The sequence below is a fragment of the Zonotrichia albicollis genome, chromosome 4 (genome assembly GCF_047830755.1).
Source record: "Zonotrichia albicollis isolate bZonAlb1 chromosome 4, bZonAlb1.hap1, whole genome shotgun sequence".
In the NCBI taxonomy this organism is placed as follows: domain Eukaryota; kingdom Metazoa; phylum Chordata; class Aves; order Passeriformes; family Passerellidae; genus Zonotrichia; species Zonotrichia albicollis.
The window spans coordinates 7,128,024-7,146,050 of record NC_133822.1 but is presented as its reverse complement, the minus strand read 5'-3'; the positions used below and the strand labels follow the sequence as shown (position 1 = coordinate 7,146,050).

The following is an 18,027-nucleotide window of genomic DNA, read 5'->3' as shown; positions in this document are numbered from 1 at the left end:
TAGAATATCCAATTAAGTAGTAATTCTCTGTGACAGGAGCAGGGAGAGCAGCACAGAACACTGTGCATGCTCTGGCTGAAGTAATTGAAATGGCAATTTCAAGAACTTCCTATTGTGATTTAGACATGATGTTTCCTTCTCCCAGCCCTAATTAAACTATGCAGAAAGAGAAAACTGGTTTGCCTGATCTAAAATAATGATCATGGCACCACCATCTACCAGTGCAAACCAGAACTGTGCAGGCCCAGGGGATCCTGCTGAAGGTCTGAGGTCACATAAGTGCCCTGAGGGCACAGCCTTGCAGTTTTCCCTCTCCTGAGGACATGTGTGTACTCAGGCTGCACCTTCATTCAGGCAAATCACTTCTAGGTACATCTTATCCCAAATAAACCTTCAGTGCATCTGCACACAGTGGGCTGCCACTAATTATGTAAACAGCCACCACAGCTGAAAGGTCAGGATCTCAGAGTTTAATAAACACACATCAAAATTAGTCCTGCCTCTGAAATAGATGAGTGTGTATAATTGGGGACACTTTCTGAAACAGAAAATTGCTCAAGAGTTTCTTACGTTCACAACACAAAGTTACTTTCAAATTAAGAGTGAGAGAAGACAGGAGAAATGTGACATCAAAGGGAAAAAGTGATTACAGCAGAGCAGAAAAGCACAGTGACTTTAAGGGGAGGAATCTTGGGATTTTTTTTAAATTGTGGCTGCTAAAAATTAATCAGAATTATATTCTAGAAAGAAAAAAATAAAGAGGAAGAAAGATCTGGAAGGCTCCCTATCTCGTTGTAGAAACCCAGGGCACTGGGAATATTTCTCTGTCTGCTCTGGGGTGCCCTGACTCCCAGGGGAGCCCTGACTTTGACCCGCATCCATGGAGAAAGTTTCCCAGACTTCAAGATAGACTGGAATCCACAAAAGTGTGAAATAGATTATAGAGAGCAGTGTAGGTGTGTCACTTGGTGAGAAATTTAGGTTTTGGGATTTTTAGTATGTAGTGGATGGAAGCAAGATGGAGGGCACAGGGTGTCATCCTGGGTTTCTTCTCCATGGGTTTGGGTGGCATTTTGTGATTGGGCAGGAAAGTCCCCATTGCAGCTCTGTGGGATCAGTTATTGGGGTAAAAGGGAAAATAATTTGGTGTCAGTTCTTAATTGGAGAGTTTAGTCTTAAAAGACCTTGTAATGAGAGATTGTTGGCCATTTTGTGCCTTCTAATGAAAAGCTGCCCAACTCACAGCAGTGAGACTGTTTTACTGGTAAGAAACAATAAACAGCTGAGTCCCACCATGAACTGCCATCTCGAGTGCCTTCAGTGCAGACCCAGAGGAACCCACAACTGGGACCCCCACACCTCCCTCTCAAGGCACTGTAGAAATCCCCAAACACTGCACATGAATGACATCTGGCACACCCAAGGCACAGGAGAGAGTTTAATTAAATAAGTTTATTGTCTAACGCTTACATTTGTTACATCGCCGCTGTAAAGTGCGACAAATTTTCAGCAGGAACTCCCCGTTCCCCCTTTCCCCTCCTAGGAACTGCTGCAGGAACCAGGCCTCGTTCTTTAGACTCACAGAAGCGAAGTAGTGGACATGAAGTTTCAGTGGCACAGTTTTCACAAGTACATGGTTGAACAGAACTGCTGGGCAGGGCTGGGCAGAGCCCTGGGCACAGCAGATCCCCCCAGGCAGAGCCAGCTCACAGGTGAGATCGGTATCAGCCGCCAGGAAATGTTTGCTTGCCACCCTCAGAGCTCAGAGCAAGGTGCCTGGGTGGAGGCACAGCAAAGGAATAAGGAGTGCTGAGTTCAGTAGTGGGGAAATGCAGTTTAAAAAAGTATAAAAAATTAATGTAAAATACAGATACAAATAAATTTTGTCAGGAATACTGGCACGTGGCAATCTGAACTCAGGGGTTGGTTTTTTTTTCTATTAGGGAAATTAATTGAACACTTTACTGCTCTGTGCAAAGACTTTTACTGGCTCTCAAACTGATACATTTTACAATCTCACTGTAGTGTCTGAACAGCAAGGTAGATGAATTGTTTCCAGCATTACAGGCAACACTAGATAATACTTAAACAAGATAATGTAAACTTTATTCTTAAGGCAGCTGGTACTAATGCTGCACACAGGCATTGCTCAATGCCCATTACAGTAATGGGACACGTAGCACTTGAAAACAAGTAAAAAGAAAAGAGCATTATTGGACTAAATGATGCATGTTGTCAAAATACCTTCCCTTTCACACAAACCATGAAATATTTGGACATCTAGAAAAATAATGCACCTACTCCTCCAACTTCAGCCTGTTCTTTTACAAATATTTCAAAATACTGATAAATAATAGTGACTGCAAGCAGAATGCCAGTGCCAGAGCCAATGGCTCCTAAAAAGTCAGCCAGTACTGAGAGGGCACCGATGCACAAGCCACCAAATGCAGCTGCTGTAGGGATGTATCTGTAAGAAAGGAAAAAACAGGGAAGAAGAAGGTAATAACCAAGGAATCTTTCTTTGACAAACATGGAAGAGATGTTTATAAACATCTCAAAATCCCTCATTATGTCACTTTAAAAAAAAAATAGACAGTACAGGTTAATCTCTAATCTGTTGCTGTAACTTCTTTTGCATAACTAAGAAAATCAACAGCTGAATGGGAAGAATCTTCCCTTCTGCAGTGGAAACAGGTATCAGATTTTTCCAACAATCCCTGCTCTAGCTGACATTTCCCAGCACTCTTCACCACCCAGCTGGAAGTCAGCACTTCCTTACCTGTTAAGCTCATGAACCATGGATGTATCCCTGTGGCCTCTCATCACCATTTGCTGTTCTTTGAGTTGCTTGGCAACCTGCAGAAAACATTATTTATGAAACTGCTGCAGTGTTTCACAGTCACTTGATGTTTTCTGGGATAAACTGATCAGTCAGTAGCTGGGGTCAGTTCTAAATCAAAAGCACTGTTTGAAAATCATTAAGGTAGAACACCTACATCTTTTGCTGATGAGCCAGACACCTCGATCCAAGTCTTGGAGAAGAATGCACAGGATCCCAACATAAATATTATATAAACTATTACATGGACAGGATCCTCAAATATTGCACCCATGGATTCTGGAGGAGACAAGTAGTAGCACAGGCCACCAACAGGGTAAGAGCGAGCAGGGCCACCTCCACTGACATCCTGAGAGGGGGAAGAAAAATGCAGTAAATTATTTGTCACAAACTTCCCACATTCCTATCCTGTATTAATAGAGGAATTCCTCTTTGATGTTTGAAACAGCTTTTACACACAAATGTTACAAAGTAAGTATTCCAGTTGGTTAAATACCAAGGAGTCACATCAAAGTAAAAAAATGCAATAATTCTACACAGCTAAAATGTGATCAAATACTCACTGCCCACTGTCCCAGTAAGTTCACCAAGAAGTTGCCACTGAAACGAACAGACAACATCTGGGAAATGACATAGAGGTTTGACACGAGGGCAGACTGCAGGATGATGGGAATGTTGGAGGTGTAGAAGAGCTTGATGGGATAGCTGCTGTACTGCCCCCGGTACCGCGCAGACTTGATGGGCAAATCCACCCGGAACCCCTGGGGAAAGAACACAAAGGCACCAGGGCTCACCTCTGAGGCACAAGGAACCCCCAGAGTGCCCCAAAGCTATTCCTGACCAGGCAGCTCTTGCTGGATAAACAAGGACTGCAAGGTCTGAGATAGAAAAGCCCAAAGGCTTTCTGTCTGGATTACAGATTTTAAGGATTTAAAGGTGTTACTGCTTGGTTGTGTTACATTCTTGTCACATAAACACGGTTTCTCATCTGCTAACTGGTACTCCTGTAAAATACATTTCATAGCTTAGGGGTTGATAAAAGCCTGTCATGGCTTCCAAGTGAACCAGCCAGTTACCAGCAGGCTCTTGTGTGTAAGCCCAGACTCTTGTGTAGTTTTGAGGGGCAGGACCTTTTCTGAGTGGACCACATGAACTTGAAAACCTGTTTTGGGGGGTTTTTTTGGTTGTTCCCCCTCCCAAAAACTCAAACTCAACAACTTTTAAAAAAAAATCTTAAAAATTACATTTTAGCTGCCCTCATCCCCATTATCTCCACATGGATCCTCCTTTAGTGTCCATTTTAGCAGATACTTAGATTTAAAAAGAAACACGAATTAAATGTTTCCAGAAAATTAGGCAAAAACCAATAAACTACACACCCCAAAGAAGCAAAATTCTCCAGCTCTGTTTAAAAGTATTCTTTTCAGTCAATGATGAATATTAAGAATATTATTGATGTGATGCAACCACTGCAGTACCAGAATCCATTTTATTAAAAATATTCCCATAGTGTGTATGGCATTCAATGGAATGTGAGATTACACACTGAGTGCAACTAGGGCTGGGTGTAGAATTTTACAGCTTTACTGTCACAGAGGTAATTATTAATGAAATAACAAGATTGGGATAGAAAGAGCTCATTACTCAAAACTAAGATACTTCAGTTACTCTGGCTTAAACCCTCCCATCCTTTCCCAAAGACTGCAGTGTCCAGGGTGCACCTCCCCTGTGCAGAGCTGCTGTGGGCAGTGTTACCTGGAAATAGATGACTACAGCAAACACAAAAACTGTAGCAATCAGGTTCATGAGGTTGGGCAGGTTCTGTCGGTAAAACGCCTCCCGCAGAGCCCGGACCTTGTCAGTTCGTGTGGCCAGCAGATGGAACAATGCAATCACAGCACCCTCAAACTCTGTTCCTGCATGAGGCAAGAAAGGGAAAGAAAGGTTAATCTCCAAATTAAAAACATTTTTTTAAAAAGTACCTTTTTTTCTGGAAATTTTATGTATGAAACACAAAAAATGTGATACAATAGGACATGGATCCTGTCACAACATAGGACTTTTTTCTAGGCTATGGAATGCAGAATGATCTAAAAAACCATTATTCTTGGTTAGAAAAACAAAACAAAATGAAACTAAATCATCAAAGTCACACACTTGAAAGAATATTCTCTTCCCTTCTTTTCTGGGAGTAGGAGGATGTTCAGAAGGAAGAAATAATAAACAAGGTGAAAAACAGCTTTTAGAACTACAAAAACAAAACTACTAAAAACATGGCTCAGGATTTCAAATGAATGCAGTAAATGAGTTCATTTCCTGATGCTGTATCTTAAGGTGCTGTTTCAGGGGTCTCAGAACAACCAAGATGTTGTCAAAGACTGGCTGTGGAATGAAGAGACTGCAGTCTCTGAAGAATCAAACCAATTTAAAGTAATTCAGAGGCACCAACTACAAAAGCATCCTATAGCTACAAACAACAGCTGGATCACAAACAACTCCTCTGAGTGCACAGCACTTCCTCTCTTCTTTATTTCCATGGACTAAGTGATGCTAAAACAAGATGATTTCAGTTTGGAAATCCAAAAATTTTCCTTCAAGGGGCCTGAAGTCCCATCTCAACTACTGCACTTCAAATCAGCAAAGGCAAACTTGTATTAATCTCCATGTAAATTACACATTTTCATCTTCAATGGTAATTGGACAACTGACTTCAGAAGCCAATCACCACACATTAGAACTTTTTTAAAATGCCATCCAATAAAAATCTGATAGTTTATGAAACATGTTGTGACTGACTGTAAGAGCACACATACCTCTGCCAGTGTTGATGGTAGTGGGACTGAAAGCTTTCCAGACAATGGTTTCACAGATGTTGGTAGCAATGAACAGGGAAATACCAGACCCCAATCCATAACCTTTCTGAAGCAACTCATCTAGCAGCAACACAATCAGACCAGCCACAAACAGCTGTGAGAAAAGAAACAAAACTGAGCAGAAACAAGAATAAACCAAGTCAAGAGTTGTGTATTAATTCCCTGCTTCAGTATTTTCATCATCTTGGAGACTGATCATTAAGACTTTTATCTAAATGTCATTCATGCACTGTTTCTGACCCCTCAGGTACCAATGCCTGCACATCTCACCTGGCAATGACCTCTGTGCCTTTTTTCAAGGCAGACACAGCAGATTGCTCAGTAATAACTTTTTTTTCTAAAAAAAAAGTTAAAGTTTGGGCATTTAATGTTCTGTTCTTCAGGGGAATGTCTCAAAGCTGCAGCTGTGCCATTTAGTCAGAATTCCTCCACAGCACTGAAGAGCAGCTAATGGAATTCCTGTATTTTTTATAGCCACCAATTGCTGTATTTTCAATTAAGCATCACTCCTACCTGAAATGCTTTTGATATTTACTATCCCAGTATTCTCCTCCTTTATGGAATATTTAGAATTTCTCATATATTATTTTCTCATATCTCTAACAGATACAAATAATGATGCTTTGCAGCATTAAAAATAAATAAACTGAAGTCACCCCGACACAGAAAGATTTTTCCTTCCAGCTATACTGTCTCTAACCAGTCTCAGTTACACACAAAATAGCTCTTTACAAACCTGAATTATAATAAGAAGACAAATTCCAGCACCCATTTCAGCAGGATCTCCATACATTCCAGTCATAACATACACAATGGCTTGCCCAATGGTAATAATCATCCCAAATACTGAAACAGAGAGAAAGCAAATCCTTTAAAACAATCTGAATTCACCTACCAAAGAAATCTCATATCTATTATCACTTAGGCAGGCTGGTTTCCCAAGAATAAAAAGAGACTCAGTAATTTCAATTGGAACAGTGCTTACATTTCTGAGCTCCATTGAACAGGGCTCTGTCTTTTGGAGTATCACCAACTTCAATGATCTTTGCTCCTGCCAGCAGCTGCATGATCAAACCTGATGTCACAATGGGTGAGATACCCAGTTCCATCAAAGTACCTAGAAAAGAAGAAAAATTAAAACAGCATTAGGTCTCTTCAAAGGTTCCTATAACAAATATTTCTAATAATGTTTCCAATATGTAAATTCCTCTACAGGTATGACAAAGCAAAGACAGTCACGGCCTCACAAAGGCTGCTGTGTTAGAACCTGTAATTTTGAAGGCAGCATGGAAAACCCATGCAGCTTTTAATTACAAATAAGTTTGTGGAACTATGCTAACATTGAAGGCCAGTGCACACTGAAGCTCAGCTTTGCTGGCATATCCTCAAGGAACCTTTCCCTGGACAGCATCTTGTCCCTGGTTGTTTGCTCTGTCAGTGCTTCAATGTCACATTTTCCACAAAAATATGCTGCAGATCCACATTTTCTGAGAACACTGCCCTTTGAATCACTGGCTCCAGTTGAGAGTTTAGGATTAGTTCTTAACAAAACAAAAAGCATCACTAAGCTGCTCTTAACTCTGCCAACTCACTGGCACTGTGCCACTGAGGTACCAACTCCCAAATGTATCCAATTCAAAGAGGGAAAGCATTAAATTAATTATTATCATTTGGTTCTTTCATACTTGTATCCTGGAGTTTCCATGTAAAATATTACATCACCTGTCATGGAAATCTCTATTCCTCCAGCAGCCAGGAAATTAGATGTCAAAAACTTTAGGATTCACCTCACATCCTCCAATGACCTCTAGTCAGTTGACTGAAGTGAAAATTCACTTTCCCACTCCTGTTTATAATTGCTTTCAGTTTCTCTAGCCTTTTCTTGGCCACTGTTACCATTCTGTTTGGGTAGTGGACAGCATGTTTAGTAACATACACTGCTAGGGACACACCAAGTTCTGCAAACTCTGCAGGAGAATTTGAAGTAGAGAACTTCCTTACCTTACTATCCTCACTGGCAACAAAATTTGCTATTCCTAAGTAAGCAGTACCTTCACATTAGAGGGTTCCAGTGATTTTCTTCCTTCCAGCCAATTTTCCAAGCTACAGATGAGATCAGTGTCCTCATTTAGAGTCAGGCATGACTGGTCACCCATCTTAAGTTTCAGACTCCTAGCATTAGTTTGAATCTTATACATTTGGTTGTGTTCCACTTTACTCTTCCTAGATGTGTCAGTTTAGTTTTGCTCAAGTTTATGCCCAATCATCTCTGCCTTCAGCTTTCCCACACTGAAAACTACTGACCCATAACACTGCCCAACTGTTATGAAGTGTAGCTGACTTGCACAGGTGAGGCATTTCCCAATCAGCACCCTCACATTAGTGCAGTTCCTAACTGGAAAGTCAGAAAATTCCCTGTCTCATATATTAGTTAGAGAGAGACAGCTCTGAAATCCTGAATGGAATCATCCCAAAACTTGTGAATCAATATTAATCTCATCTGCATCTCAAAGAAATTCCATTCCCAACATGAAGCACTGCTCAAGTACCAATTCTGATTCCATCTGTGTTAAGAACTTGACAAAGTGTTCCAAGCTGACATCTGGGTGCTGTGGAATTTGCCAGCCAAGTGTTTTCCTCCTGGGCTGTTTATCCCAAGAGAAAACAGAGAAAGGAGTGAGCACCAACCTCTGTTTGATGCAAGAATGACTCTCATCCAATAGAAGGGGTCTGCAGAATCTGATGACATGATTCCAAACAAAGGGATCTGCCAAAGTGCATAACAGCATTAAACAGATACAATTAGAATGCATTCATACAAATCTTAACATCTAATGATTCAACTGTTACATTGTTTAATTTTTTTTAATTAAACCAAAAGTATTGACACTATGTCTTTTTATCCTCCAACTGGGGCATACTCAGAGAACTAAACTAAGACCCTTCCACAGGGAAAAGCAGAAACTCCTAGAAAAAAGAAGTTGAAATATGTTTTGGAATATCCCACATGCAACTGTCAATACTAAACATGTTCATACAAAACTTCCAATATTCTGTATGTCAATACTGAGGGATTTTGAGCTCTTTAAAAACTCTTCCTAATCACCAAACAGTACAGTAACAATCTTAGGGATCAATTTCTGAAAACTCTAGTCTGAACCATCTGTTTTCCTTATTCAACTACTATGATCTCTCATATAGATGCAAAATTCTAATTATGCATACATCCAGCTGCCAGTAAACCCAGATGAACTACATGTTCTTCTAGCTAGTATCATTCCCACTTCCTCCCCAAAAACAGATTGGTACAACAGCTGTGCTTTAGCCTTCAAACAGTCCTTCAGAGCTGAACACAAAAACTATTAAACTACTGCTCTGAAGTCTGGAATGGCTGCATTAACAAACATAAGCTAAAACCCTGATTCTGAAATGTACAGTTTGTTTTGAATCTTCCAAGACATGGATCTGTAAGTCCCTAAAAATGTATATCAAGTAATGCATGGATTCTCATTTTCTTCAGTATCCAGGTTTAAAAAAAAACTTTTTTGAAGAACAATAAAAAAAGTCTCCACTCTTTACAAGCCAAGCACAGGTTTTAGGAATGGCTACAACTAATAAAGATCACATAAATGTTTACAAAGACAGGCATTTGGAAAGGGCTTTAGCCCACAACTTTCCCAGGATATTCACAAAAAAAAGTTCTACATGTCAACTTCAAACCCTTCACAAAAACATTTTTCTGCAGTCTTTACAATCCAGCAGCTTGTTGAAGAGGAATTTGGTAAGAAGTCACTTTGATTTAATTTTCACCTTTGTGAGTGCTAGAATTTAAATGTAGCTATGAACAGAGGGTAAACAATGCATTGAATTGCTTGGCTTGTTTATGCTGCTCAGTAAATAATTACCTTGGCTGTTTACCCTGCAGCCACTATCATCACTTGATAGGACCTTGGTAACAAGAAAAAAACATCATGTATTTCTGACTAAATGTAAAGCTTCAGTTTCTAAAAACATCTATGATCAACACTACAGACTATTTCAGAGAAGCAGGTTTTTTGAACTCAACTTTAAATAGTTTAACATAAAAAAAAAGGTTAAACTGGTAGGTCACCATGAAACAAGAACATCTCATGCTTTCAGGGTACTTTTATGTACAGCACACACATTTTCTGACCACAGATGATATCAATACCCACCTGGCAGCACACTAAGAAAATGAAGAGTGTGATGGCTGTCCATAGTACCTTCTCTCTGAACTGGATCTACAGGACAGAATGGAGACACAAACATGTTCATGTAGGCAGAACTTCCACTGCACTCTCACAGCACTAAATGCTGTTATCACTCAGAATGCAATGGAAAGATATCAAACCAGAAAGCATCACTCCTCACTGGAATGTATTTTTAATATGTTTTCAGATTTTAGAGAGAGACAAAGGTAACTTACGTGGGACTGGCAGACATTCAGTCACTAGAATATATTTTATCTACAGTATTCTAGTGTCCAGTTTTCGGCTGTTTGAAGGGCCTGGAAAGGCCCGGGGTGGCCTTGGGGCAGCCCGCGTATCGAAGGATGAGAAGAGGCTTCAGTTCTTCTTTCGGTCTCTGTGTTTATTAATTGTTTATCTAAAAGATTTTCTTTCGGCCCGACAGAGGTCTGCTCAGCAGCCAGCCATGAGCACACTCCCCTCCCTCCGGGCGGTCACCTATCTTTATACCCAAAGTTACGTGTACAATATTTATCATTTTTCCCCAATACCTTTCACCCTTATTGCCCGGTGCACTTTTAGTAATGACCAATCCCAAAGTGCCACCATCACCACAGAAGATGGAGGAGAAGAAGAAGAAGAAGAAGGACAGGACACGCCCCAATTCCTCCATCTTACTTCTCTAAACCCCCCTGTACATAAATCCTAAACCCTGTGTCTCACTCTCTAATTAACTAATCCCTTCACCATTCACCCAGGTGAAATCCTCCTATCCTCATACAGGTGTCGTCTCCCGTGTAGGATCAAAGTCCAGCCACCAGACACTTCTGGCAACATTCCAGGACTCCCGAGCCCCCCAAGGGTGGTCTCGGTGACTCGGCACCTCAGTCCTGAGGTGCTGAGATCCCACATTCTAGTACATTTACAGAAGAGAAACAGCATGGCTGAAATCATGGACTTACCAGAGCAAAGAGGAAAGATTAATGCAAAAAAAATTATCTTCAGTACTTAAGCTCCAACAGAAGTTTTGTAAGGCTGGAAATTCTTAAACTAAAGCACTATAAAGTTTTGAGAGGGATTGAACTGTTGTGAAGACACCTGATTAAAACCAGAAGAACCATGAGTTTTTGACAGCAATTCAAAATATTTAGAATTAAGTTCTTCAAAGGGTGTTAGAGGAAGCTTTAAATTCATCATTATGTTCATGGACACACACCACAAAATGATTTTTAAATATTCCTTGTTTTCCTCCTTTTTTTTTTTATTGATGTAGGTTATACATTACTTTAAAAACAATGCCAGGCCAATGATCACTAGTGATTAATTCACTGAGGAGAATCTCAGAGTCACAACATTTGAGGTGCCTGTAATTAGTGCCAGGTGCAAGAAGAGAAGAATCACAAGATTTAGGTTTGAGTCAGAGGATTACTCAAAGCATGAGGCAGAAAGAAATGCACTTGAGAGCAGAGAGGGCTGGGGTGCAGGGCTATGCTCAGGTTCCCACCTCTCGTCCAGGACTGCAAACTGAGGGTTAAATGTGCTCACTGCAGCTACAAAACATGACACGAACTAACACCTAAGAGAGATCCAGCAGAAATGGTTGGGGCTCTCTGCCTCCAACCACTGAATCTGCCTGTGGAGAAGCAACAAGGAAAAGGATGAGTGCCTGGTTTAATAGGTACAGAACATCCACAACTGAGAAACTACAAATCACTGCAGCAGCACCACAGGTCCTCAAGCAAAGAAAACCCAGAATGTATCTACATCTTTATGAGTGAAACCATGCACTTACAAGCAAAATAATTCAGGTAATTTAATTTATTTCCTGCTGTTGCCTCACTCTTAAAAGAGGACAGATGCTAAAAATACTTACAGCGCAGAGTTATAAAAAGAAAAATAGTGACAGCAGCAAATAAATCTAAACAATACCTTGTGTAAGACTATGCAGTGCTGACCCATTTTACCAGGTCTGAACTCCACAATTCAGACTTTAAGCAGACTCTAGAACCAAAAATGCTCAGCCAAATTATCTCTACAGCCTCACAGTTAAACTTGGCTTCAGAGGCATCAGTGAAGGTCTAGAACTGCTCTGGTTCTTTCTCTTAACCACGGTGAATATGAGCATTAGAGGAATTCTGCATCACCCAAATCACAGTTATTCACAAGGAAAACAGTCTCTATGAGTCAAGATGACAAAAAAGCAAAAGGAGTCATCCAAACCCATATGTCAGGAATGGCAAAATACAGTGTGATACCAAAATATTCCAGCCACAAATGCTAACAAGCACAGGGACAGTAAATTTCACCATCTGATCTGATTCAATTGGACATTTTCTTCCTCTGACATTTTTCTTAAATCATGTGAAAATTAAGGGGCTTGAGCATTATCATCTTGGTGCTCTGAACAGCGTGTTCTACTTAGCAAATCTGTGCATGAGGGAAATCTGTGCATGAGCAAATCTGTGCATGAGGGAAATACGAGCCCATTCTACTAACCACAAAAGTAGTAATCACTTTTGCTAATCAAGTTGGCCAAAACACAAAAGCAACACTCCCTAGAGACAGAAGAAACCACTTTCCTCATCAACAAGAACAGCAAAATGATTCAGTGAGAGCCCAACTGAATCAAAACATCATCTTCATTTAACAATCAATACATGATTAATGAAAATTCATTTATTTTTCTATTTATCTGAATTTCTTGTATTGGCCTTACACCAATCCACTGAAACCATTACTGGTCATGTCTGCCTGTGACAGCTTGCAAGAAAACACTAAATTACAGAGAACTAAAGTTACATGGAATGACCTAAATCTGTTGATAAACTACACAGAATCAAGGAACATGACTGAAAATGGTCAAAGGGTGCTTCAGCCTAGGAAAGATGTTCCCAATTACATTTTCACTTTAAATTTGTACAAAGCTGGCAACTGACAGCCATTGTCTAGACAGTGACCAAAATAGCAGTAAAGTGACCCAAATAGACAGGACAGGAATCTTGGCACTTCTCAGGGCATCCTCCATCTGATGATGGACAACAAGGAGAGATCAAGCCCCTCTCTGGAAAATACCATCTGCCACTGAGCTTTACAGAAACATCAGCACCTGGAGGTTTGTGCCAGCCTTCTCTTCTCACTCATCTCACAAGACAAAAATGGGATGGCTGCAACCAACTAATCACAGGTGTGCCATAAATCAGCACCAAAAGATTGCACCACACTGCAGAAACAAAGATGGGCACCTGCCAACCAGACCTGCTGCATCCAAGCCTGGCTCTGGAGACTCCTGCTCTGAAAACACCTTTGTCTGGCCTAAATAATTTCTTTTGAAACCTGTCCCAAAGCTGAAGAGTGCTGGAAAGCAACTAGATGGAGCAAAGAGCCAGGGGGTAAATCCCAGTTTTTTGAGAAAATCAATTCCAGAAGGCCATAATCATAATTTTTTACTGTATTTTCTTCATTCAACTGAGCAGGCTCAGCTATGGTCACTGGCACAAACACCTCTACATGCAGGTGTAACCTTTGGGAACCTCTCATTAACCAAAGAGGATTCTCTGAGCTGGTGCCATGTTCCCAGTTAAGCTTTCCTTTTTAAGAATATAAAACCCAACCTTTAGCTCTTAAGGAATTTTCATGGAAGTCATGACAACAGCCATGACAAGTCCATTTGTTATTTTAATTAGATTGTCATGTGGGCAATATGTTTGCTTGAGTTTTGAAAGCAAAAATGGTGTTTGGTTGGAGGGTTTTTCTGGACACGGCAGGTCTCTTTCTGATCTATAAAAATTACCTATTTTTAATCTAGAAAATGTGCCAAGAATGGAGGAGGAGGAGTTTCAAATGGGAGGAGTTTCAAGGGCTAGAGGATGAGAGAGATCAGCTGTAAATGAACTGAGTTCACTGACTTCAGATCAAAGAGAAATGTCACATGCAGAAGGTGAACAGGGCAATTACCTGAACTGTACCACACATCACTCCCCCACCTCAGCAAGGTCAATCATAGCTATGGGTGTAGGAAATACTTTTTGGAAAAGGAGAATTAAATTTGTGCTTCCTGATCTACAGAACAATCCTTTTCCAAGTAATATACAAGCCAGCTCAAAGCCAACAGGAAAACAAAGCTTGAAGACTGTGTCCTAATGTTAAAATAGATCACATGGAGATGAAACTAAATAAACTCAGTGTAGAATTGAGATTTTTTTAAAAAATGAGTTAGTATCAGTACCATAGGGAACAACTTAACAGAAGGGTGCTCAGAATTCATCATCACAGTAATGTTTTTCCTTAATATGTGTCCCCCCTGCTCCAAAGAATATATCCTACTTTAGGGCCCTCTGTCTGTATTTATATTGGAACCAGGACTAGAATATCACAATATTCCCTCCCCTGTGAACTATAAAAGTAAGAACAAAATGTGGCACTCACTTTTCTTTCCGGTTTCTGGATTTCAGGTAACACTGCACAGAATGGCTTAATGACTTCTAAAAATTTTACTGTTCCAGAAAAACAAACACACACACGAAAGAAGAGACAAAAATATATTAATGAACATTTATTAACTTCACAGAACTTAATTTAGCTTCTAAAATTGTCTGAAAACTAACACCCTCTTCTTAAAACAGCTGAGAACAGGGCAAATATGTGGAACAGAATTCTTGTTCTAACCAGATTTGGCCCATTCTTTTTTCCACAGCTGGAATAATTTCAGAGAATTGGTGCTGTATGTATCACCACAAGTGAACTGAATTGTATTTCCATCTAAAAATAAATGACCTAGTATCAGTCTGTGCTAGTTAAACACAGAAAGAGACTGACATCAAAAGGTATCCATGCAGAGATTAGAATCTTGGGTTTATTCAAGTATTTAGCTGAAAAAAATAGTTCAATCATTAAAAAAATGTTTAGAAATTGTAATTTAAATGAGTGCAACACTTTTTCTGATTGGAACTTTAGGGGATTTTATTTAGTTTTAATCCATCTCTCTTCACAGTTTCCCCTTTAGAAACACAGAAAAGCTCAACAGTTTGAGCTCTTTTACTGGGCAAAAAATGTAGTCAGTCTAGGGGCAGAAAAAATCAAAGCGTATGTACTCGGTAGGGAATTTGCCTTCAAAACTTGAACATTATTTCCAGCCCCAACACACTGGGACAGACATAAAAAACCACCATTGGTTCCTTTTCAAAGGGGATGCATTTATTACACTGTAAGTAACATTTTGACTGTAGGGCCATATTTACACCTCAGCCCACAGAGGGTGGCACAGCTCCATCGGAGCATCATGGAATGGGTCAGGCTGGAAGGGAGCACAGGGCTCAGCTGCTCCCGCCTCCCTGCTCAGGCAGGGCCATCCCAGAGCACAGGGCACAGGGATGTGCCCAGACACTGCTGGAATATCTCCAGTGAGGGAGACTCCACAGCCTCCCTGGGCAATCTGCTCCAGTGCTCGGTCACTGCCCAGGACAGAAATTCTTCCTCATGTTCAGGTGGAGCTTCCTGGGCATCAGTTTGTGCCCTTTGCCTCTGGTCTTATTGGGTGGCATCATTGAGCAGAGCCTGATCCATCCTTTGACACCCGCCCTTTAGACACTTATACACACATATTTATAAGTACATAGGATATATATGCTCTATACGTGTATAGAGTGCATATATAGATATATATATATAGTAGGGCTAGAGTGGATCACGTCCCCCCAGCACGAAGCAGTGCCCGGCCTCACGCCGTGCCCGGCAGCACCGACCCTGTGCGGGGAGCGGCTGCTCGGCACCGCCGGCCCTGCCTGCGGCGGCACCCGGAGCACGGGGCCGCATCACCGGCCACGTCCTCCCCGCGCTGCCCGGGGCCGCTGTTCCCAGCCCCGTGTCCCGGCCCGCTCCCTCCCGGCTCCGTCCGCACTCACTGCCCATGGCGGTGGCGGCCCGGCCGCGGTCCCAGCGCTGTCACCGTCGCTGTCGCCGCCGTCACGTGACGCGCGCTGCGGACGGGCCGTCCCTCCCTCCCCGCCCGGGGGGGACACGGCGGTACCGCCCTCACGGAGCGCCCCCCGCGCCCTTCCCCAGGCGAGGGCGGCAGGAGCGGCGGCACGGGCGCGGAGCGGGGGCCGCCGCGGCGGGATCAGGCTGAGGGCGGGCAGCCGCGGCTGCGAAGGACCGACCGCGCTCCCGGAGTGCTCCGCGCGGCGCGGGGGGCGGGCACGGCCCCTCAGGCACGGCTCGGCCCCGCCGGGCGCGGGAAGCCTCCCGCCCCTCACTCGCTCACAGCGTGAGGGGCTTTGGTGTGTCTGTGGCGTTGGTACAGCGGTACCAGGTTGTGAAAAATGAGTATTTTATGCTTGGCTTTTCGCAAATGTCAGGACTCAGGACATCCCTCTGGCTCTCCTGAGCAGCCCAGACCCCTGCCAGGGGTCTCAGAGACCCTGGCACAGAGCCCAAGATGCTCCTGTGGTTTTGATTATGACCCGTGGAGCAAGTTACCAACCTTAGATGAAGATTTGCAAGCCATGACAAATTAAGTAGAACGATAGTGAATTTATCACAAGGTGAAAAAGTAGATTTTGGGGTTTTTAGAATGGTAATTCAGGGGGACAAAATAGAGGAATCTGGGCATGTCCAGCCTTTCTCCTTCTTCTTGGCCTCCGTCTTCTGCTGTGATGTTGGCACTTACACATTGGTTTAGAGTAGAAGCTCACTGTCTAACATAGGTGATAGGTATTGGAAAGTAATTGTAACCATTGTATATGTAGTTTTTTGTATAAAGACATAACACCGCCCTGGGGGCAGGCAGAGTGCCTGGAACTGTCCTGCTGGACGGACCTTGGCAGGGCAGGAGAAAATTTTTTATAGATAAGATACAATAAACAACCCTGAGACCGAGAAATTAGGAGCTCTGACTCCTTCAAGCGCTGGGCTGGGAAAAGAGACTTTCTGACTTTTCTTGGGGTCACTCTGACAAGCTAGTGTCCCGACAGCAAATATTAAAATGAATATTATATGTGTTGTGTTAGAAAGTAATGCTGTATTAATTCTCTTAAGTAGTGTGTTAAATATAAGTTTTAGGTTATAACAAAATGTTAAAATAGAAACTATGCTATGTAGGATACTTTTTTCAAGAGAGGACTTGCACTGAGATAGCAGCCACAGGACACCTGAATCTTTCAGAGATAAAGAATTTATTGCTCCATTATCAGAAGAAACGAACTTCTTCCTGCCTCGAAGGCACTGTTAGGATTCAGAGGAAGGTGACAATGATCAGACAGAATCCTGTGTTTGAATGGAATTTAATGGAATTTATGCATCGTGTATGAGATGTATGAATATGCAACAGGCTGTTGTTTTTAAGGGTTAATCTTTTTTTAATGGGTGTCCTTTTTTGGACTCATGCTGCCCAGAAAAGGTACCTGGACCGTCCATAATTCTTTATTGTGTTTATTGTCTTGTATTGTCCTAATTCAAATTGTCCAAATTATTATTCCTCTAATTGTACTCCTATTTTTATAACCATTTTATTACTATTAAACTTTTAAAATTAAAAAAAAAAACCAACAAGTGATTGGTGTTTTTCACATAGGTGGAAAGCACAGGCTGAGCGCTTTGGTACCGAAGTGTCTGAAGCACAAGTCCCTTGAGGATCAGCTGAGGGAGTTGGGATTGTTCATCCTGGAGAAAAGGAGGCTCAGGCCCTACAGCTCCCTGACAGGAGGGTGCAGCCATGTGCAGGTCGGGCTCTGCTCCTGGCTGACCTGCCACAGGGTGAGAGGACAAGGCCTCAAGGGGCACCAGGGCAGGTTTAGGTTGGGCATTGGTAGGAATTTCTTCACAGAAGGGATGATTAGACCCGAGGTTAGATTAGCATGGGCTGCCCAGGGAGCTGGTGAGTCACTGTCCCTCTGGGTGTCTAAGGAAAGCCTGGATGTGGCACTCAGTGCCATGGTCTGGTTGATAAGGTGGTGACCAGTATAGGTTGGACTCAATGTTTTGAAAGTCTTTTCCAATCTAATTGATTTTGTGATTCTGTGATTCTCTGAAGTAAACCTGAAAACCTCTTTCAATACCATCCCACAATCACCAAAACAGGTATAGCACCTACAGAGCTCTCAGTTACAACAGC

The 18,027-nt window shown here is 41.9% G+C and overlaps 1 protein-coding gene across 1 annotated transcript; it reads right to left on the bottom strand.

Moving 5' to 3' along the window:
* Window positions 1-1,437: 1,437 nt before the first annotated feature.
* SEC61A2 (SEC61 translocon subunit alpha 2) lies at window positions 1,438-16,106 on the bottom strand. Its single transcript, XM_005489269.4, has 12 exons — window positions 15,821-16,106; window positions 14,346-14,413; window positions 9,909-9,974; window positions 8,401-8,479; window positions 6,698-6,829; window positions 6,449-6,558; window positions 5,653-5,806; window positions 4,595-4,755; window positions 3,403-3,600; window positions 2,997-3,188; window positions 2,780-2,856; window positions 1,438-2,467 (listed from the first exon to the last, which is right to left on the bottom strand). The coding sequence occupies exons 1-12, from the start codon at window positions 15,825-15,827 to the stop codon at window positions 2,281-2,283; spliced, it is 1,431 nt and encodes a 476-aa protein (XP_005489326.1). The 5' UTR covers window positions 15,828-16,106; the 3' UTR covers window positions 1,438-2,280.
* Between the last annotated feature and the right edge of the window lie 1,921 nt (window positions 16,107-18,027).